At 42.6% G+C, this 17,655-nt stretch overlaps 1 protein-coding gene and 1 long non-coding RNA gene across 2 annotated transcripts; one reads left to right on the forward strand and one right to left on the reverse strand.

Moving 5' to 3' along the window:
* The first annotated feature begins 1,250 nt into the window (after positions 1–1,250).
* On the forward strand, positions 1,251–8,835 carry LOC132886389 (uncharacterized). The gene is made up of 3 exons (XR_009654688.1): positions 1,251–1,329; positions 2,749–2,885; positions 8,585–8,835. It is a non-coding gene; the product is annotated as an uncharacterized LOC132886389 (long non-coding RNA).
* On the reverse strand, positions 3,053–16,376 carry mal2 (mal, T cell differentiation protein 2). Its single transcript, XM_060920976.1, has 4 exons — positions 16,213–16,376; positions 14,171–14,341; positions 9,374–9,553; positions 3,053–3,805 (listed from the first exon to the last, which is right to left on the reverse strand). The coding sequence occupies exons 1-4, from the start codon at positions 16,324–16,326 to the stop codon at positions 3,734–3,736; spliced, it is 537 nt and encodes a 178-aa protein (XP_060776959.1). The 5' UTR covers positions 16,327–16,376; the 3' UTR covers positions 3,053–3,733.
* Positions 16,377–17,655: the final 1,279 nt, after the last annotated feature.

Raw genomic sequence — 17,655 nt, forward strand, 5'->3', positions numbered from 1 at the left:
GCTGTTCGTTTAGCGACAGAATGATGGAACTGTCAGTGCACGCTCAAAGGGAAACCTGTAGATGGCAGTAATGCAACACTGTGGATGCCAGCTGCCGTAAAACCCAAAAGAAGAAGAAGGTAAACCTGCGCATGCGCACACGGACTTCCTCTGTCTGCTTGACTGCGCCAAGCGAGCGATTTCATGCACATTATTTGCTTTAATCCCCTCAAATTAAATAACTTCCCAGCCACAGAATGGCCTGATATTTTGTGAGATATTACAGAAATAAACAGATATCACAATCACCACATTTCAGACGGAACTACATTTCACCGGTTTTATGAAATTGAAAGTCCGTCTAACTTTAACATGGAAATGACTGAATTTGGTCCACTGTGGAAAATTTCAAAAAAAGATTTTCAACAGTTCAATTCTATTTCCTGTTCTGCTTCTGCTGTCAGATTTTCAGTCTCACCAAATCACTAAAAAATGACAAATGAGTCCTGTATGCGTTTCAGACGAACAACTAAATCCAAAGTCACTGCACATTCTCATTTGCCTTTTCTGGTTTCTCTGGTTTGTGTTCAGCTGCAGATCAAGTTCCTTCTCCGTTCCCTCATCCTCCTGTCCCCGTGTCTCAGACAGTTTCTGTTGTTTTCAAGTTGAATAATGAGAAAGGACTGGAGAATGTGAAATGAGACTTATTTTAGATCCAACTCATTTTGAGCAACAAAAACGTCTCCTCCTTCTGCCAAAAGTCGTTCTGCAGAAAAGGCAATGTCTTCCTGCGGAGAAAAAAAACGCTTCAGTCTTCATAAGACAGAGTTCTTCCTTCGCCTGAGGGAGCAGAGCGGGTCGGGTTTCTGTGTTTGGAGACATGAGGGAGAAATTTAAATTGTTCTATTTCACATTTCTGCAGTTCATTCGATTCGAATATTGGTTTCTTCATGTTGAAAGATTTCTGTTCTCTAAAACCATTCCACCCTCAATTGCTCAATCAGTTTAGTGATATTATTTAACCTTATGAGCTCTCGGCTAATTTCAGGGTAATTTCACAACTTTTACAACAGAGATATCTCCTTTATTCATACTTACGTCGAGGAGATTATCTGGAATCTGTTGATATCAGAACCAGGAAGCTCTGCGACTGAGCAAAGTGCAACAGGATGTGCTGAGTTTTTATTTCTAATGGAAATAAAAGTCATTGTTTAATTTGCTGTAAATTCAAAGCCAGATGACTCATCAATGCTCCGCCCCACAGAGAAATAACAAACATCATCGGAAAGTGGAAGCTCTACTGTTTCTTTCCCTCAGAACTTCAGCTCTGATGCAGGAGAGTGAAAATGGGTGAGAAGTTTGTAAAGATGTTACTTTGCTAAAGTTTGATCTGTCTTCATAACATGATGACTTCAGTTTGTCTGAATACTGTATAAATGTGACTCGCATCATCGTCACAAAGCTCTGGTTCTGCTCTTTCTTGTGCTACGTGGTTGATATCGATGCACTGACGAGTTCGTGAGGAATTCAAACAGCAGTGATGTGTGTGGAGCCGGATGCAGAGCTGTATCCAGATTGTACAATAACTCTGTTTAAATTTGATATAAATTCAGAATGATCTTTCCAGCAGCTCTGCTTCCCAGCTGAGATCACCGCAACAAATTTCAAACCAGACCTCATGCTTTGATCCTCCTCACTTCGCTCCATTTACATAACAGAGCTGACCGTGCCCTGGGAGGATGCTGTGGAGGAGGCATGTGAGCGCAAAAGCTTGAAGTATGCCGAGCTGGCAGACGATGCTGAGCGACATGGCTGGAAGGCTAGGGTCTGCCCAGTTGAGGTCAGCTGCAGAGGTTTTGTTGGTAAGTCAACCACCAGGCTGCTTAAGGGCATGGGAGTCAGAGGTCAAGCCCAACGGCAAGCCTTCTAAGCCCTTTCCAGTGCCGCCGAACAGGCCAGTCAGTGGCTCTGGATTAAGAGGAGAGACATCACCTGGGCCCCCAGATAAGAGCTGCTCCATTAGAGTGAACAGTGAGACACCTAAAAAGGAGGGTGCCCACCTGATGACCCCAATGAAGCTTTATTCCTCCACACTCCACCCAAATACCATTAGGGCACCCACCTGGAGACCCTCAGTTTGCACGCCCGTCCCCACCAGTGTTAGCTCAGGTAGACACACTCTGCAACGGATTGTACCAACTAGTCCTAAAATAGAACAGAACAGAACTTGCAAATGTTTCATCACATCAACAAGTTCCTAGGATCTTTGCAAAGATCAAGTCTTGTGTGATATCTGAAACATCTTGCTGTGATGGACAGTTTGTGAACAACTCAACTGAGAATAAAGGAAGTGAAGTTGCATCAGTCAGGATTTAAGAATTAACCTAATTTAAGAAAAGTCTTCTCTGTGGTGTACCTCAGGTGCGCATCTTTGGACCACTTCCTTTTTATTGTATAGCAGCGATTTGTAATGAACTCAGACTAGAAATATTGTCATATCATCATGGTTCTGCTTTGAGAACATCTCACAGACAGATAAATCTGAAATTTCGTATCAGGACCATGACTTTTCACTCTGTCTGGGAAAACCGGTTGCTCTGTTCAACTCCAAAATAAATCTGGTGGGATTAAATATTGACACTAAGACTTGTGTAAAATCTTGGATGCACTGGAAGCAAGGTTTAATCATATTATGGCTTTAAAATCACTGTTTCTTGGAGAAAACAGTTAAATCTATAACTTTTAAACGTTCTCTTAAATGTATTTCAGATTCTGTTATTATGAATAGAATCTCATCGGGTTTCCTCAAGACTGTGATGCCAGGAGTTCAATCATCATCATCATCATCATCATCATCATCATCATCATCATCATCATCACAGCTTGCCTCATCTGCATATATAAGGGTGTGTTTACTTTTGATGCCCTCTTCTTTTACAGACTTCTTCACCTTCCAGTGTGAGTTAAATATAATACAGTAAATCTGAGCACATCATCATTTCCCAGCATGCAATTCTAGTCTTCAGTCTTTTTTTTCAAATTGAAGAAATAAAAAGACAAAGAAAAAAATGCATTCATTTAAAAATGCTTCTTTATTCAGAGAACAATAAAATAATGAGTTATTACTGAACAAACAGATTAGATTAGATTAGAAATGTAGAGTTAAATAATCTAAAAAAAATTTGAATTGAAATATTCTCTAGGGTGTGAGTGCAAAAGTTTGCACACCTTCTGGACAAAATGAAGAGGACAAAGAAATGCAATTTATCACAAAATAACATTCAGTTCCTTCATTATCACAAGGAACAAAAATGCAAGTGGAATATGTTTAGATTATCATTGTAAAAAAAAAGAATATCACTTCAGAAGTTTGCACACCCTTTAAAAAAATAAAATAATAATAATAATAATAATTTACATTCTTGGCTTGTTTCAGGATGCACCCAAATTTCATGTTTAAATGCTGTTCTTTTTATTTTGTTGATAAAATATAAACAAGATGTACAGTTTACATTTTGTGGTCCAGAAATCATGGGCCATGGGGGTGCAAAGTTTTGCACACATCTGTTTATTAACTGCACACTTCAAATCTCAGCTCTACAGAACGAAAAGACCTTCTTGACTAAAAACACATGTCCATATGAAATGAATCCTCGTGTGTGTGTCTGCGTGTGTGTTGTGGATAATAATAACACACTTGGAGTAAACGTGTTGATCAGGGAGCATCGCTGTGATGGCGTAGTGAGTCTCATCGTCACTTCCTCCATCGCTTAAAGCCCATGAACATGCTGAAGCCGTAGCACACGGTCACGACGAATGCAAAGATCTGGAACACACAAACACGTGTCACGTTCTGCGCTCTGATTGGCCAGAAGGTGTTGATTAATTCTCTGTAGCAGCAGGTCTCACAGTAGCACAGCTGCAAATCACAGGTTTATGTTAACATGCTTGTTCTTGTTTAGATACGTTATCGTTTCCATGGTAACAGCTCATTCACAGGAACGTACCTCAACAGCGTGAAGTATAATTCTGTCATATTTGGGGCGGAGCTACATATGAGCTCAGTTTGTGACATCACGAAGCAGGTATCAACCGATATGCAAATTCTTGTCTACAGAATAACAGTGTGGTATCTGAACATGCTTCCATGTGTAACCTCTGCACTAATCTGGTTATCACGCGAATGTTCGACATGTGACGCATGGTGGTTGTCATGGTAATACTACATTCTGACATATTCTGTCAGTTCGCAAACTGGCTAGCTAAGCTTTCGAATATTAGTGATGTTCGGCTGTTAGGGACAGCAGGAGGATATGTGGGGAGGTTCCTAATTTGCATATCTATGAATATTGAAATATCCTTGCATGAAGATGAAAGTGAAGAGAGGTTTCGAGATGTTTGAGTTTGTTTCTTGGGCATTAAATTGTTTAATTTATATAAATTGCACTGTTGTCGAATTCACACACACACAGTCATGACCTTGATCACAGAAAAAAAAGAAACCGGTTCTGCTAATTGCATGCTGCTTTATCTTTAGTTCGCAGGAGTGTAAATATGGTCGCCATGGCGATGAAACACCTCCAGCAAGGACGCTCTCTGATTGTGAAAGCACACATTCATGTCCTCGCTTCTTTATAAAACTGGGCCTGTTTATTTCAAAATATGGTGATTGAATTGTTGGAGATTTTTGCTTTGCGAGAATAAAATATTTAATTATTTTCAATCAAATTACAGTCAACGTTTAACACCATCTTCACAAACCATGAACTTCATCATGAATAAACTCATTAATGTCGAAGAAATTAATCTTGTATTCATTGATGTTTTAAAGGTAGAGTGTCTTTCAGATTTTTCAAGTGTGGGTCATAAAAAGATTTTTCCTGACACCCAATTATTTTTGTTTAGTGACTGAAAGCTACTGAATTTGAATCACAGACTTCCAATTTTATTTTTTAAATGGAACAGTTAATTAATTTATCTCCACGTGGCCCTAAATTCTCTGCTATTTTTTCCTGCTTCACCATGACCCAATGCAAGATATTACATCATGCATCCCGTGGTGGGCTTTCCCTGTTCACGCAAGGCATTGTGGGATACAAATTTGAAACAGGAGAGAAAAATGGAGGGCATGAGTGTGCGAATGAAACGTGAAAGAGCGACTACAGTAACAGAAAGAAAGCGAGAAGAAAAGACGTTATGTTATATACGAAGGAAAGGAAACGCAGGAGCAAACTAATAAATATCGGCGCTCAGTGAGCACCTCGGTGTGATCAGCTGTTCGTTTATGGCTGAGTGACAACATACCTGACTCCTGTGTGGACTTAGCCGGCTTCACTATTGTGTGAGCTGACAGAGACCTGAAAATGAGCGGCAAGAGCAAAGGTGGGGGTCTGATTCTGCTTGTAAACAATAGATGGTGTCACCCTGGACATGTTACGGTGAAGGATGTGATTTGCTGTCAGGACACTGAACTGTTGGCAGTTGGTCTTAGACCGTATTTTGTACCGAGTCAGTTTTCACACATCGTCGCCATTGCTGTTTACAGTCCACCACGGGCCGCAGCGGCAGTAGCATGTGACGTCATACACGAAACTGTCCCAAGAGTTCAGACCCACTATCTGAATGCTTTCACTGCAATAATGGGATTTTAATAACACCACTCTCACCTCCCATCTGACTGGGTTTGTACAGTATGTGGACTGTTCCACGAGGGAAAATAAGACATTGGATTTGTTTTATGCTTCTATGAAGAATGCTTACAGTGCCTCCGCTTTACCACCATTTGGAAGATCAGATCACAATCTGGTCTTTCTTCAGCCCACATACAAACCCTGTGTAATGAGGCTGCCTGTTCCCACCCGCTCATTCAGGAAATGGTCTCCGGAGACCAGCAAGTCTCTCTGGGACTGTTTCGAATGTACCGACCTGAGTGTGCTGCTGGAGTCATAGGATAATAACACAGATGCGGACATTGACAGCAGGGTGGACATCATAACAGACCACATTAACCTCTGTAGGGACACTGTGGTTCCAGTAAGGACTGTTTGCTGCTTTCCCAATAATAAACCTTGGCTCAACAGTAACATCAAGGAGCTCCTTAACCAGAAAAAGCAGGCATTCCGGGAGGGGGCTAAGGAGAAGCTCAGGTGTGTGCAGCGGGAACTGAAAAGGAGCTTGAAGCAGCCAAAGGTGGATTATAGAAGGAAAGTGGAGAGGAAGCTGCAGCGGAGAGGTGTGGAGAGGAATGAGGAATATTACTGGCTACTCAAAGAAGAGCAACCAGGTTTTGAACGGTGATGAGAGCAAGGCCAATGAATTCAACCTGTTTTATAACAGGTTTGATGGAATGGTCAATGCCCGCTCTGCTTTATCATACCGTATGTCATCCCTTCCACCACTTCAGCTGCTGCTCCTACTTCACGGACTCTTGTACACAACAGTTTCCCCACCATCACTTCAGATGCTGTTCCTGCTCCACTGTCCACTCTACCGTCTCATGCATGCAACAGCTCCCCTACCACTGCAGCTGCAGTATCCACTACATCTGGTCACCTGCCCCCATCCTTCACAGTCAATGAGGTGAGGGCGGAGCTTGGGAGACTGCGTCCAGGGAAAGCAGCAGGCCCAGATGGTGTGTGTTCAAGACTCCTGAAGGACTGTGCAGCTCAGCTAGCTGGGGCCCTCTGTTGGCTCTTCAACATGAGTTTATGACAAGACAAGGTTCTGGTGCAGTGGAAAAGATCCTGTCTCATACCGGTGCCCAAAGTAGGGCGACCGGTTGAGATAAACGATTACCACCCCATGGCCTTAACATCTCACATTATGAAGACCCTGGAGCATCTGGTTTTCCACCTCATGAGGACAGAAGTCACTCTTGCACTGGACCCCCTCCAGTTTGCCTACCAGGAGTATGTTGGAGTGGAGGATGCAGTCCTTTATATGCTGCACAGGACCTACAGTACACATACCTGGAGGAGCCAGGATGCTATGTGCGAATTTTATTTTTTGATTTCTCAAAATCCAGCCCCTCGTATTGAGAGATGAGTTGGAGGATATGGGTGTGGATCCCCCCCCCCCCCCCCCCCAACATCCTGGGTAACAGACTACTTGACAGAATGACCTCAGTTTGTCAGGTTGGAGAACTGTGTCTCTGGCACAGTGAAGTGCAGCACAGGGGCCCCACAAGAGACTGTCTTAGCACCATTCCTGTTCACACTCTACACAGCGGACTTTAAATACAGCTCAAAATCCTGCCACATGCAGAAATACTCTGATGATACAGCTATTGTGGGATTTATCAGGAGTGGACAGGAACAAGAAGACAGGGACCTTGTGGAGGACTTTAGGGATTGGTGTAGTTGGAGCTGTCTCCACCTTAACACATCTAAAAAAAAAAAAGGAGATGGTGGTAGATTTCAGAAGAAGTAGGCCACCCCATCTGCCAGTCTCCATACAAGGACAGGAAATTGAGGTGGTGCACTCCTACAAATACCTGGGGATCCTATTGGATGACAAGCTGGACCAGTCCCTAAACACTGATGCTCTCTACAAGAAGGGGCAGAGCCGCCTCTTCTTACTGCAGAGTCTGAGGTCCTTTGATGTGTTTGATGAGATGCTGCACATATTTTATCACACTGTGGTGGCTGGTGCCCTCTTTTATGCTGCTGTGTGTTGGGGTTCCAGCCTGAAGGACAAAAACACCAAGCGGCTGGAAAAGTTGGTGAAAAAAGCCATCTCGGTGCTTGGCAGGAGGCTGGACTCACTCAGAACTGTGGTGGAGAGGGGTTCACTGAACAAACTGAAAGCTATAATGGATAACAGCAGACACTCTCTCCACAGACTCCTTGTTGGGCAGAGGAGCAGCAGCAGCAGGCGGCTCCTGTCACTGCGCTGCAGATCTGAGCGGTTCAGGAGCTCCTTTGTCCCCACTGCAAAAAGACTTTTTAATGCCCGAGGACCCCCTCCCCCATCTTGCAATTTTTATTTATTTATTATGTTTTTTTATTTTATTTTTTATTCCTTTTTAATCATTATTTAATTGTTCTATTTATTTAGTTTCATGGTTATGACTGGTGGAATGATTGTTTCCTAAATGAGGTGCTGGATATTTGAATTTCCTCATTCATCTCATCTCATTATCTCTAGCCGCTTTATCCTTCTACAGGGTCGCAGGCAAGCTGGAGCCTATCCCAGCTGACTACGGGCGAAAGGCGGGGTACACCCTGGACAAGTCGCCAGGTCATCACAGGGCTGACACATAGACACAGACAACCATTCACACTCACATTCACACCTACGCTCAATTTAGAGTCACCAGTTAACCTAACCTGCATGTCTTTGGACTGTGGGGGAAACCGGAGCACCCGGAGGAAACCCACGCGGACACGGGGAGAACATGCAAACTCCGCACAGAAAGGCCCTCGCCGGCCCCGGGGCTAGAACCCAGGACCTTCTTGCTGTGAGGCGACAGCGCTAACCACTACACCACTGTGCCGCCTATTTGAATTTCCTCTTGGGGATAAATAAAGTATCTATCTATCTATCTATCTATCTATCTATCTATCTATCTATCTATCTATCTATCTATCTATCTATTTCGCAACAGAATGATGGAACTGTCAGTGCATGCTCAAAGGGAAACCTGTAGACGGCAGTAATGCAACACTGTGGATGCCAGCTGCCGTAAAACCCAAAAGAAGAAGAAGAAGGTAAACCTGCGCATGCGCATACGGACTTCCTCTGTCTGCTTGACTGCGCCAAGTGAGTGATTTCATGCACATTATTTGCTTTAATCCCCTCAAATTAAATAACTTCCCAGCCACAGAATGGCCTGATATTTTGTGAGATATTACAGAATCACCACATTTCAGACAGAACTAAATTTCACCGATTTTATGAAATCGAAAGGCCGACTAGCTTTAAAGTAATGAAATAAATAAGCCAAATATTAAATAGTTGCACATAAACAACTCAAAAACTAATTAACCCCCCCCCCAAAAAAAAAAAAAACTCTATCTGATTTTTGAATTAAGTAGTTTCTATGTAAATATTGACATTTTTGCATGGACCCCTTAAATAAAAGTTCAGAAAAACCATAGCGTAAAATCATTTTAAAATGTAAACACAAGGATATACTGGATTAAAAATATAATTCAATCTCTGCTAATTTCTCTGGATTTATTTTCACCATGGATGGCAGATGCCTTAGTTAATATAAGCATTTGTTAATAATTCATAAATATTGAAACAAACACTAAATAATGTGAACACACTGATGGTTTTTAAACAATGAAAGGTGTGAGTTTTCAGTTCATTAGTACAGTTCGTGATTAACAATACAGCTGTTGTATTTTAGCAGCATTACAGATGAGTCAAGTGTGACAGAGTGACTCACCGTCGCCACCACGTTAATACTGTACTGTCGGAAATCCATGAAGGTGATGATGTTCGTGCTGGGTCTGAGGACACACACTGTGTTGTTCACATTCTGCTTATACACTCCAGATGTTGTCGCAGCTTCCAGCACAAAGGCAGAGAAATAGAAGATCAGAGCAACCAGGTGGTACATCATATCCTGGAATAAACAGAGCAGAGAACATATGGGGTAAATGAATACAATTAATTAATTAAACGGTTGATTCAATGATTAATTTAATGATTAATGTTCATACATGTCAACCTATACGGAATGTCCGTATTTTATACGGATTTGATTCAATAAACGTAGTATACGGGCGTACAAATAAAGTTATATGGATTCTTTAAAAAAACTTCAATATTTATTTAGAGCTATAATCAATTCCCACGATGATAAAAGAGCGCATAACATTTACAAACATACTGTACACCACAGAAAGCACAAACAGCCAGTAAAGAGTCTTATGAAATCGCACGTTATCTTGTGGTAGCAAGACTTCGTTCCACTTTTGATCATGCGCACACCGCATTGCGAGAATCCCGCCAACCGGGAAGTAACATTTTGTTTGAAACGCGTATTTCCACCTGAGCGACTTTCACTAGCGACTGAAAAGATTCTGAATGGGCACTCCGGCAAGATCAACACAGACACTTGCTGTGACATGCAGCCTCGTGAGGTATTGGTGCAGAGCGCTAAAAAAGCTGTCATGGAGTACAATTCAGAACATTAGAGTGACACTTTGTGTTTTTGTCGAACATTGGAGCTTTGTATTCATTCTGAAGGTTTATTGTTATTAATATTTAATAAAAAGTAACTGGGATATATCATTGTTAATTATCATTCAAATTTTAGGTAAATTATTTTAATTTGCATCTTATATATATATATATATATATATATATATATATATATATTATATATATATATATATATATATATACAAAATACGGATTTTGGAGGTTGGTTATACAGGTTTGATTGACCAAAGGTTGACATGTATGAATGTTATTTATATTAGATTTTATAATGTTAATCTTTAACACCACAAAGGTGTTAAATGCAGCTCATGGTGCTTTCCAAAGTAAAAAAAATAAAATAATATCAAAAATAAAGAAGTAACAGAGGTAAGTCACAGAAACGCAGCAAACAGGATCAAAGAAGATGATAAAATCAAGTTAAGTGTGAAAGAGAAAAAATTCTGATATTACTCTGATTTTATTTACGTATTGAATTTTCTTTGGCGTAATAAACTTCCACTGTGTCATTATTTAATCTTGTGGTATTTATTGAGGAAGATGAAAATGCCCTTTGCTCTCCATGACAGTGTCTGAGGTCAAAAAATGCGTTCATTAAGAAGGCGTTCCTCATGAGTGAGGGATCAGAGCCAAGACTCAGAGCTGGCACACCCTTCAGACACCACCTATCCAAGAACCAGGGCAGGTCTGAGGCTCGCTGCCAACATGAGAGATCAAAAACAGATGACATCACCTTGTGAGTAACTGTGCGTAACTGAATAACTGTCACCATGAGTAACTGGAACTGTTATGAACTCCTTACATCCTCACCGTTCCATTATTATCCGTCTCATTCACATACTGTACATGAATTCCATCCTGCTCCGACTCACCTTCACTCCTCTTCTCTCCAGTGCATACCTCCACCTCTCCAACCTGCCCCTTGCTCTCACTACAGATCACAACTCCAGGAGCGAACCTTATAGTCCATGCCTGATCTTGTCCATCAACTGGTCCATCACCTTTGCAAACGAGAAGCGGCTCAGAGCTGATCTATGATGTCATCCCATCTCCACCTTGAACCCATCTGTCACTCCTACTGCACACCTCACCACACTCACACTGCCCTCGTACATATCCTGCACCACTCTTACATGCTTCTCCACCACTCCTGACTTTCTCATACAATACCACACCCCCTCTCTCAGTACCCTGTCATCCATTTTCTCGAACTCCACAAAGACACAATGCGACTCCTTCTGATCTTCTCAATACACTTCCATCAATACTCTCAAAACAAACACTGCACCTGTGGTGTTCTTTCTTGACATGAAACCACACTGATGCTCACTAATCACCACCTCTCTTCTTAACCTAGGTCCTTTTCCTCTTTCCCATAACCTCATGCTGACGCTGATCAGCTTTATACCTCTGTAGTTGCTACAGCTCTGCACATCACCCTTATTCTTGTTCACCTCTTCTCCATTCCTCAGGCATCCTCTCACTTTCTAAGATTGCGTTGAACATTTGAGTTAAAAACTCCACTGCCATCTCTCCTCAACATCTCCACACCTCCTCAAGTATATCATCTAGACCAACCGGCTTTCCATTTTTTATCATCTTCATAGCTGTCACACCATCCTTCCCCACACCATCCATCCTTCTCTCTCTCATTTTCTTCATCCATCAACCCCTCAAAGTACTCTTCCCATCTTCTCAACACATTCTCCTCACTTATCAGTACATTCCTGTCTTTATCCTTCATCTCCCTAACCTGCTGCACATCCTTCCCAGTTTAGTTCCAGTCCTTTTCTCAGTACCAGTCTTTTTCTCCTTCCTCAGAGGCCAACCTCTCATACAACTCACCGTATGCCTTTTCCTTCACCTTTGCCACCTCTCTCTCTCTTTGCCTTACACCACATGTCTTAGTACTCCTGTCTACTTTCTTTATCTATCTGACGAGTCCACTTCTTTGCTAACCTCTTGCTCCACATGTTGTCCTGTACTATTTCATTCCACCACCAAGTCTCCGTCTTCTTTCCTCTGTCCAGATGACACACTAAACACCTTCCTGGTTGTCTCCGTCACCAATTCTGCAGTAGTTACCCAGCTGTTCGGCAGCTCTTCCTTCTCCCCCAGTGCCTTAACTACTCCCTTAACTCCACCCTACTGTTTTCATTCTTCAGCTTCTACCATTTAATCCTCGGCTCAGCCTTCACTCCCTTCCTCTCTTTTGTCACCAAATTCACCCTCCATTCCACTGTCCAATGCAGCCTAGCTTTGTTCTACCCTGCCATCACCTTGCAGTCTCCAATCTCTTTCAGACTGAATCTCCTGCAGAGGATATAATCCACCTGTGTGCATCTTCCTCCACCCTGTGTTCCTCCCTCTTCTTGAAATATGTATTCACCACAGACATTTGCATTCTTTCGCAAGATCCACCACCATCTGTCTTTCCACATTCCTCTCCTTGACAACATATGTCCCTGTCGCTTCCTCATCTCCTCTGTCCCCTTCACCAGCATGCTCACTGAAGTCTGCTCCAATCACCGTACTCTCTTCCCTGGGTACACTCTCCACCACCTCATCCAACTCACTCCAGAAATCTTCTTTCTCTTCCATCTCACACCCAACTTTTAGGGCATATGCACTGACAACATTTATCATCACACCTTTGATTCCAAGCTTCATACTCATCACTCTGTCCAACTCTCTTTACATCCAAAATATTCTTGACCTACTCTTCTTTCAGGATAACCCCTAGCCCATTTCTCCTCCCATCTCCACCATGGTAGAACAGTTTGAATCCACCTCCAGTGCTCCTTGCCTTGCTCCCCTTCCACCTGGTCTCTTGCACATACAGTATGCCCACCTTCCTTCTCTCCATCATGTCCACCAGCTCTCCCTTTACCAGTCACAGTGGCAACATACAAAGTTCTGACTCTCACCTCCACACTCCTACCCTTCCTCCTCTCCTGCTGCCTCTGGACATGTCTTCCCCTTCTCCTTCTTCTTCATGCAGCAGTAGCATAGTTTCCGCCGGCACCCTGCTGGCCCACAGTACTGGTGGCAGTCGTTGGTAACCTCGGCCTTGACTGATCCAGTCTGGAAATCCGATTTCTGATCTGTGTATTTGATTTGGTATAGGTTTTACACCGGATGCCCTTCCTGATTCAACCCTTCCAAATCTACCCACGCTTGGGACTGGCACTAAGAATGCACTGGCTTGTGCAACCCCAGTAGCTGGGTTCATTACATGATTTCTTGAGAAGAAAAAATTTTTCATGATCCTTTTAACACCCACATAATGACTATAATGATATAAATGCATCCTTACATTATTAGCTCTATTAAAAATACCTGGAACTGTGGATATGCATGAATATGCAAATGAAGAATATGAGCTAACATAGCGAGCCATTTAAAGAAATACTCGTGTCAGATTTATTCAGGTCATAAAAATGTTACAATATACAGTGTAAGGCAGCTGGGCCATAGAAGGTTCACGCTGCACGCTGCATGCTGCACGCTACACGTTCACGTGAAGAACCGGACCCTGGGCCATTAAACTTCATGCTTGGATGTTCACGTGTTGCGTCTGTTCTACTTTGACCGAGTAACCAACAATATGGACTCTTCGGATGACGACGATTGCCTCATTCTGCTTTTACTGAGACAGAGGAAGAGAAAAAGGAACAGAATTTGGAGCCGAGAACACTTCCTTCTGAGAGAAACCCGTGGTGAATTTCACCGAACATTCTATAATCTGCTTGACAATCCCGATGAAGAACTATTTTTCAATTATACCATTCAATTATATTTTTTCTGAAGTTTTCCCCTGAAAGCATAGAGTTATCTCCCTAGACCCGTTCTGATTGGCTGGCGCGGCGGTGACCGCTTTTCTTTACACGCGTGTAGCGTGTAGTGTGCAGCGTGCAGCGTGAACCTTCTATGGCCCAGCTGCCTAATGAAATGCTTTGGGCTGATGGGAAGTTGTGAACAACACATGAAGGTGAGCATTAAGGTTCTAAACACTCACCATGAAGTTCCAGTTGGTGTTGATTCGGTCTGCTAGGCCGGACAGGAAGAGGGTGAGGTAGGCTGTGGAGCAACAGAACGCAGTAACAGACACAAACATGACCCAACCCTGGAGCAGAGGCACAGGGATGTTCGAGGAGGCCACAAGAATCCAAACCAAACCCCCGAAGAGCTGTGAAATGGAACAGAACAGAACCAGCTGTGTTTTTAATGAATAGCTGTAAACTATGTTCTTGTGGGAGATGGAATGTTCATATTTGGAGCTTTAACTCTGAAAAGGTATGCTGTCAGATCTGTGATGGTTCTGTGCCAGGTGTGTGTCGGGTCTGTGGTGTCAGCTCTGTTTTGAGTTTGTGATGGGTCTCTGATAAGTCTGTGTTCAATCTGTGTTGGGTCTGTGTTGGGTCTGTGATGGGTCTGTGTTGGGTCTGCAATGAATCTGTGATGGCTCTGTGATGAATCTGTGATGAGTCTGTAATGGGTCTGTGTTGGATCTGTGATGAGTCTGTGACGGGTCTGTGATGAGTCTGTGACGGGTCTGTGATGAGTCTGTGATGGGTCTGTGACGAGTCTGTGATGGGTCTGTGATGAGTCTGTGACGGGTCTGTGATGAGTCTGTGATGGGTCTGTGATGAGTCTGTAATGGGTCTGTGTTGGATCTGTGATGAGTCTGTGTGGGATCTGTGATGGGTCTGTGTGGGATCTGTGATGGGTCTGTGTGGGATCTGTGATTGATCTGTGTTGGATCTGTGATGAATCTGTGACAGGTCTGTGATGAATCTGTGATGAGTCTGTAATGGGTCTGTGATGAATCTGTGATGGGTCTGTGTTGGGTCTGTGATGAATCTGTGATGAGTCTGTAATGGGTATGTGATTAATCTGTGATGGGTCTGTGTTGGGTCCGTGATGAATCTGTGATGAGTCTGTAATGGGTCTGTGATGAATCTGTGATGAGTCTGTAATGGGTCTGTGATGAATCTGTGATGGGTCTGTGTTGGGTCTGTGATGAATCTGTGATGAGTCTGTAATGGGTCTGTGATGAATCTGTGATGAGTCTGTAATGGGTATGTGATTAATCTGTGATGGGTCTGTGTTGGGTCCGTGATGAATCTGTGATGAGTCTGTGACGGGTCTGTTTCCGGTTTTCCCCTTACTATTTGTCTCAGGGTTGATGTTTTTGTCTGTCTGTTGTTGGACAGATGTATTGTGTATATTTGCTGATGACAGATGTGTTCTGTCAGGGTGAGGAGGTTAAACAGACGAGATGGAGGTTTGTTTTTGATTTAAACAATGACAGCTGTCTGAAGGCTGTGGTTCGAACAGAAGAACTGGAGGATCAGAAAAGATCAGATATGTGAGCTGGAGTTAATACACATTCAATAAAATACTGACTTTTAATATCTGAATGTGTTTTGTAAATTTATTGAGCCATTTTTCTTTTATTTATTTTATGAGATACTTATTCATTTCTTAAAATATCTGTATAATAGCAAAAATATTTTCGGACTTTCAGGAAAATTCCATAGTTTAAATTCTGGTTCATGACAATGTATTATTGATCTGTAAATAAAACCCTATTGAGCAATGACGCTTTTAAAGCATTGCCATTGTTTTATTTGTTATTATTTAAGCTTCATTTGCTCTTGTGAAATCAGGAGTTTCATCATAAAATAACCCTGCCAAGGTCTTCTTTAGGAACCCTGGAAGAACCATTTCTTTAATCAACTGGTTCAGTGTACAAGCAGAACCAGCTCCAAATTATTCATCAGTATTTTTTTCTTTGTATCAAGAACTGTTTAAAATTTCACTCTTGGTCCTTCTTAGAAAATCATGTTCTTCAAGAGGTTCTTTGATCTTTAAGGATCTTTAGCTTCCAGGTCTCACATTTTTCTAGTTGTGTACCATCAAGTGCACTGCTGAGGTTTAGACTCAGGTGACGTTCCTCAGGAAAGAACAGCGAGTGTGAGTGAGAAACCCTGTGTGAGCTTGCGGACCTCAGTAAGGTTCCCTGTCCAACCCCCCTACAGGAGAACACACACTTACAATCTCCATGCAGATCAGAGCTCCAGAGTAGGTCCGGATGATGTCCGGCCCCAGCGGCAGGGTAATGGTGGGCGCAGGGAACGAGGTGGCCGCCGGATTCGTCGCTTCTGCCATCGTTCTGTTGTGGAAAAGAGAGCGAGTGAAAGAGACACAGAGAGGTGGAGAAAATTCCACAAGTGTCACGTGATTTGTAAAACCAGTTCTACCAGGTGTGTGTGTGTGTGTGTGTGTGTGTGTGTGTGTAGAGACACTCCTGTCCTCTGTCCTCAGTCTGGAATGCAGGCGAGGACAAATAGGCGTCTCAGGTGAGATCAGACACCTGCTCTGCCATCTGTCTCTCTTTTCTTTCGCAGCTCGGCCCGTGTTTAATTATTCAGCAGAATCTCATTGTCTCTCTCTCTCTGTGCTCCATGTTGTTCATGTTCCTCATCTCACAGCGTGTTAATGATTAACATGGAGCCTCAGACTGGAATGGCTCTCAGGTCAATATTGTGTTAAGACGTTCGTTGGAGATAACGAGTGTTCAGAAGGTGCTGACGTGAGGAGGTGATGCTGAAGGACATGAACGTCGGCTCTCTGGATGAAAAAGCTGGAGTTAATCACCTGGACTAAACTCCACTCTGAGTCTGTATGAGGGAGAAAGAGCCCTTTAAACTGTGTGTGTTATTGATTACAGTGATTATACAGTGTGTACACATTCACAGAAGAGCGTGTGTGTGTGTGTGTGTGTGTGTGTGTGTGTGTGTGTGTGTGTGTGTTCATCATTAGATTTGTAAGTCAGTCAGAAGTTGTTATTAATTATTATCCAGAATGAACTCACTCAATGTGTCACTGAACCTTTAACCACACACACGTGCACACACACACACACACACACACACACACACACACACACACACACACACACACACACACAAGACTAAGAGAGATACACATCCCCCATACTATAGGACAAGATACACAATTTTCTAAATATATACAACCCCGATTCCAAAAAAGTTGGGACAAAGTACAAATTGTAAATAAAAACGGAATGCAATGATGTGGAAGTTTCAAAATTCCATATTTTATTCAGAATAGAACATAGATGGCATATCAAATGTTTAAACTGAGAAAATGTATCATTTAAAGAGAAAAATTAGGTGATTTTAAATTTCATGACAACAACACATCTCAAAAAAGTTGGGACAAGGCCATGTTTCCCACTGTGAGACATCCCCTTTTCTCTTTACAACAGTCTGTAAACGTCTGGGGACTGAGGAGACAAGTTGCTCAAGTTTAGGGATAGGAATGTTAACCCATTCTTGTCTAATGTAGGATTCTAGTTGCTCAACTGTCTTAGGTCTTTTTTGTCGTATCTTCCGTTTTATGATGCGCCAAATGTTTTCTATGGGTGAAAGATCTGGACTGCAGGCTGGCCAGTTCAGTACCCGGACCCTTCTT

The sequence above is a fragment of the Neoarius graeffei genome, chromosome 5 (assembly GCF_027579695.1).
Source record: "Neoarius graeffei isolate fNeoGra1 chromosome 5, fNeoGra1.pri, whole genome shotgun sequence".
NCBI classification, from domain to species: domain Eukaryota; kingdom Metazoa; phylum Chordata; class Actinopteri; order Siluriformes; family Ariidae; genus Neoarius; species Neoarius graeffei.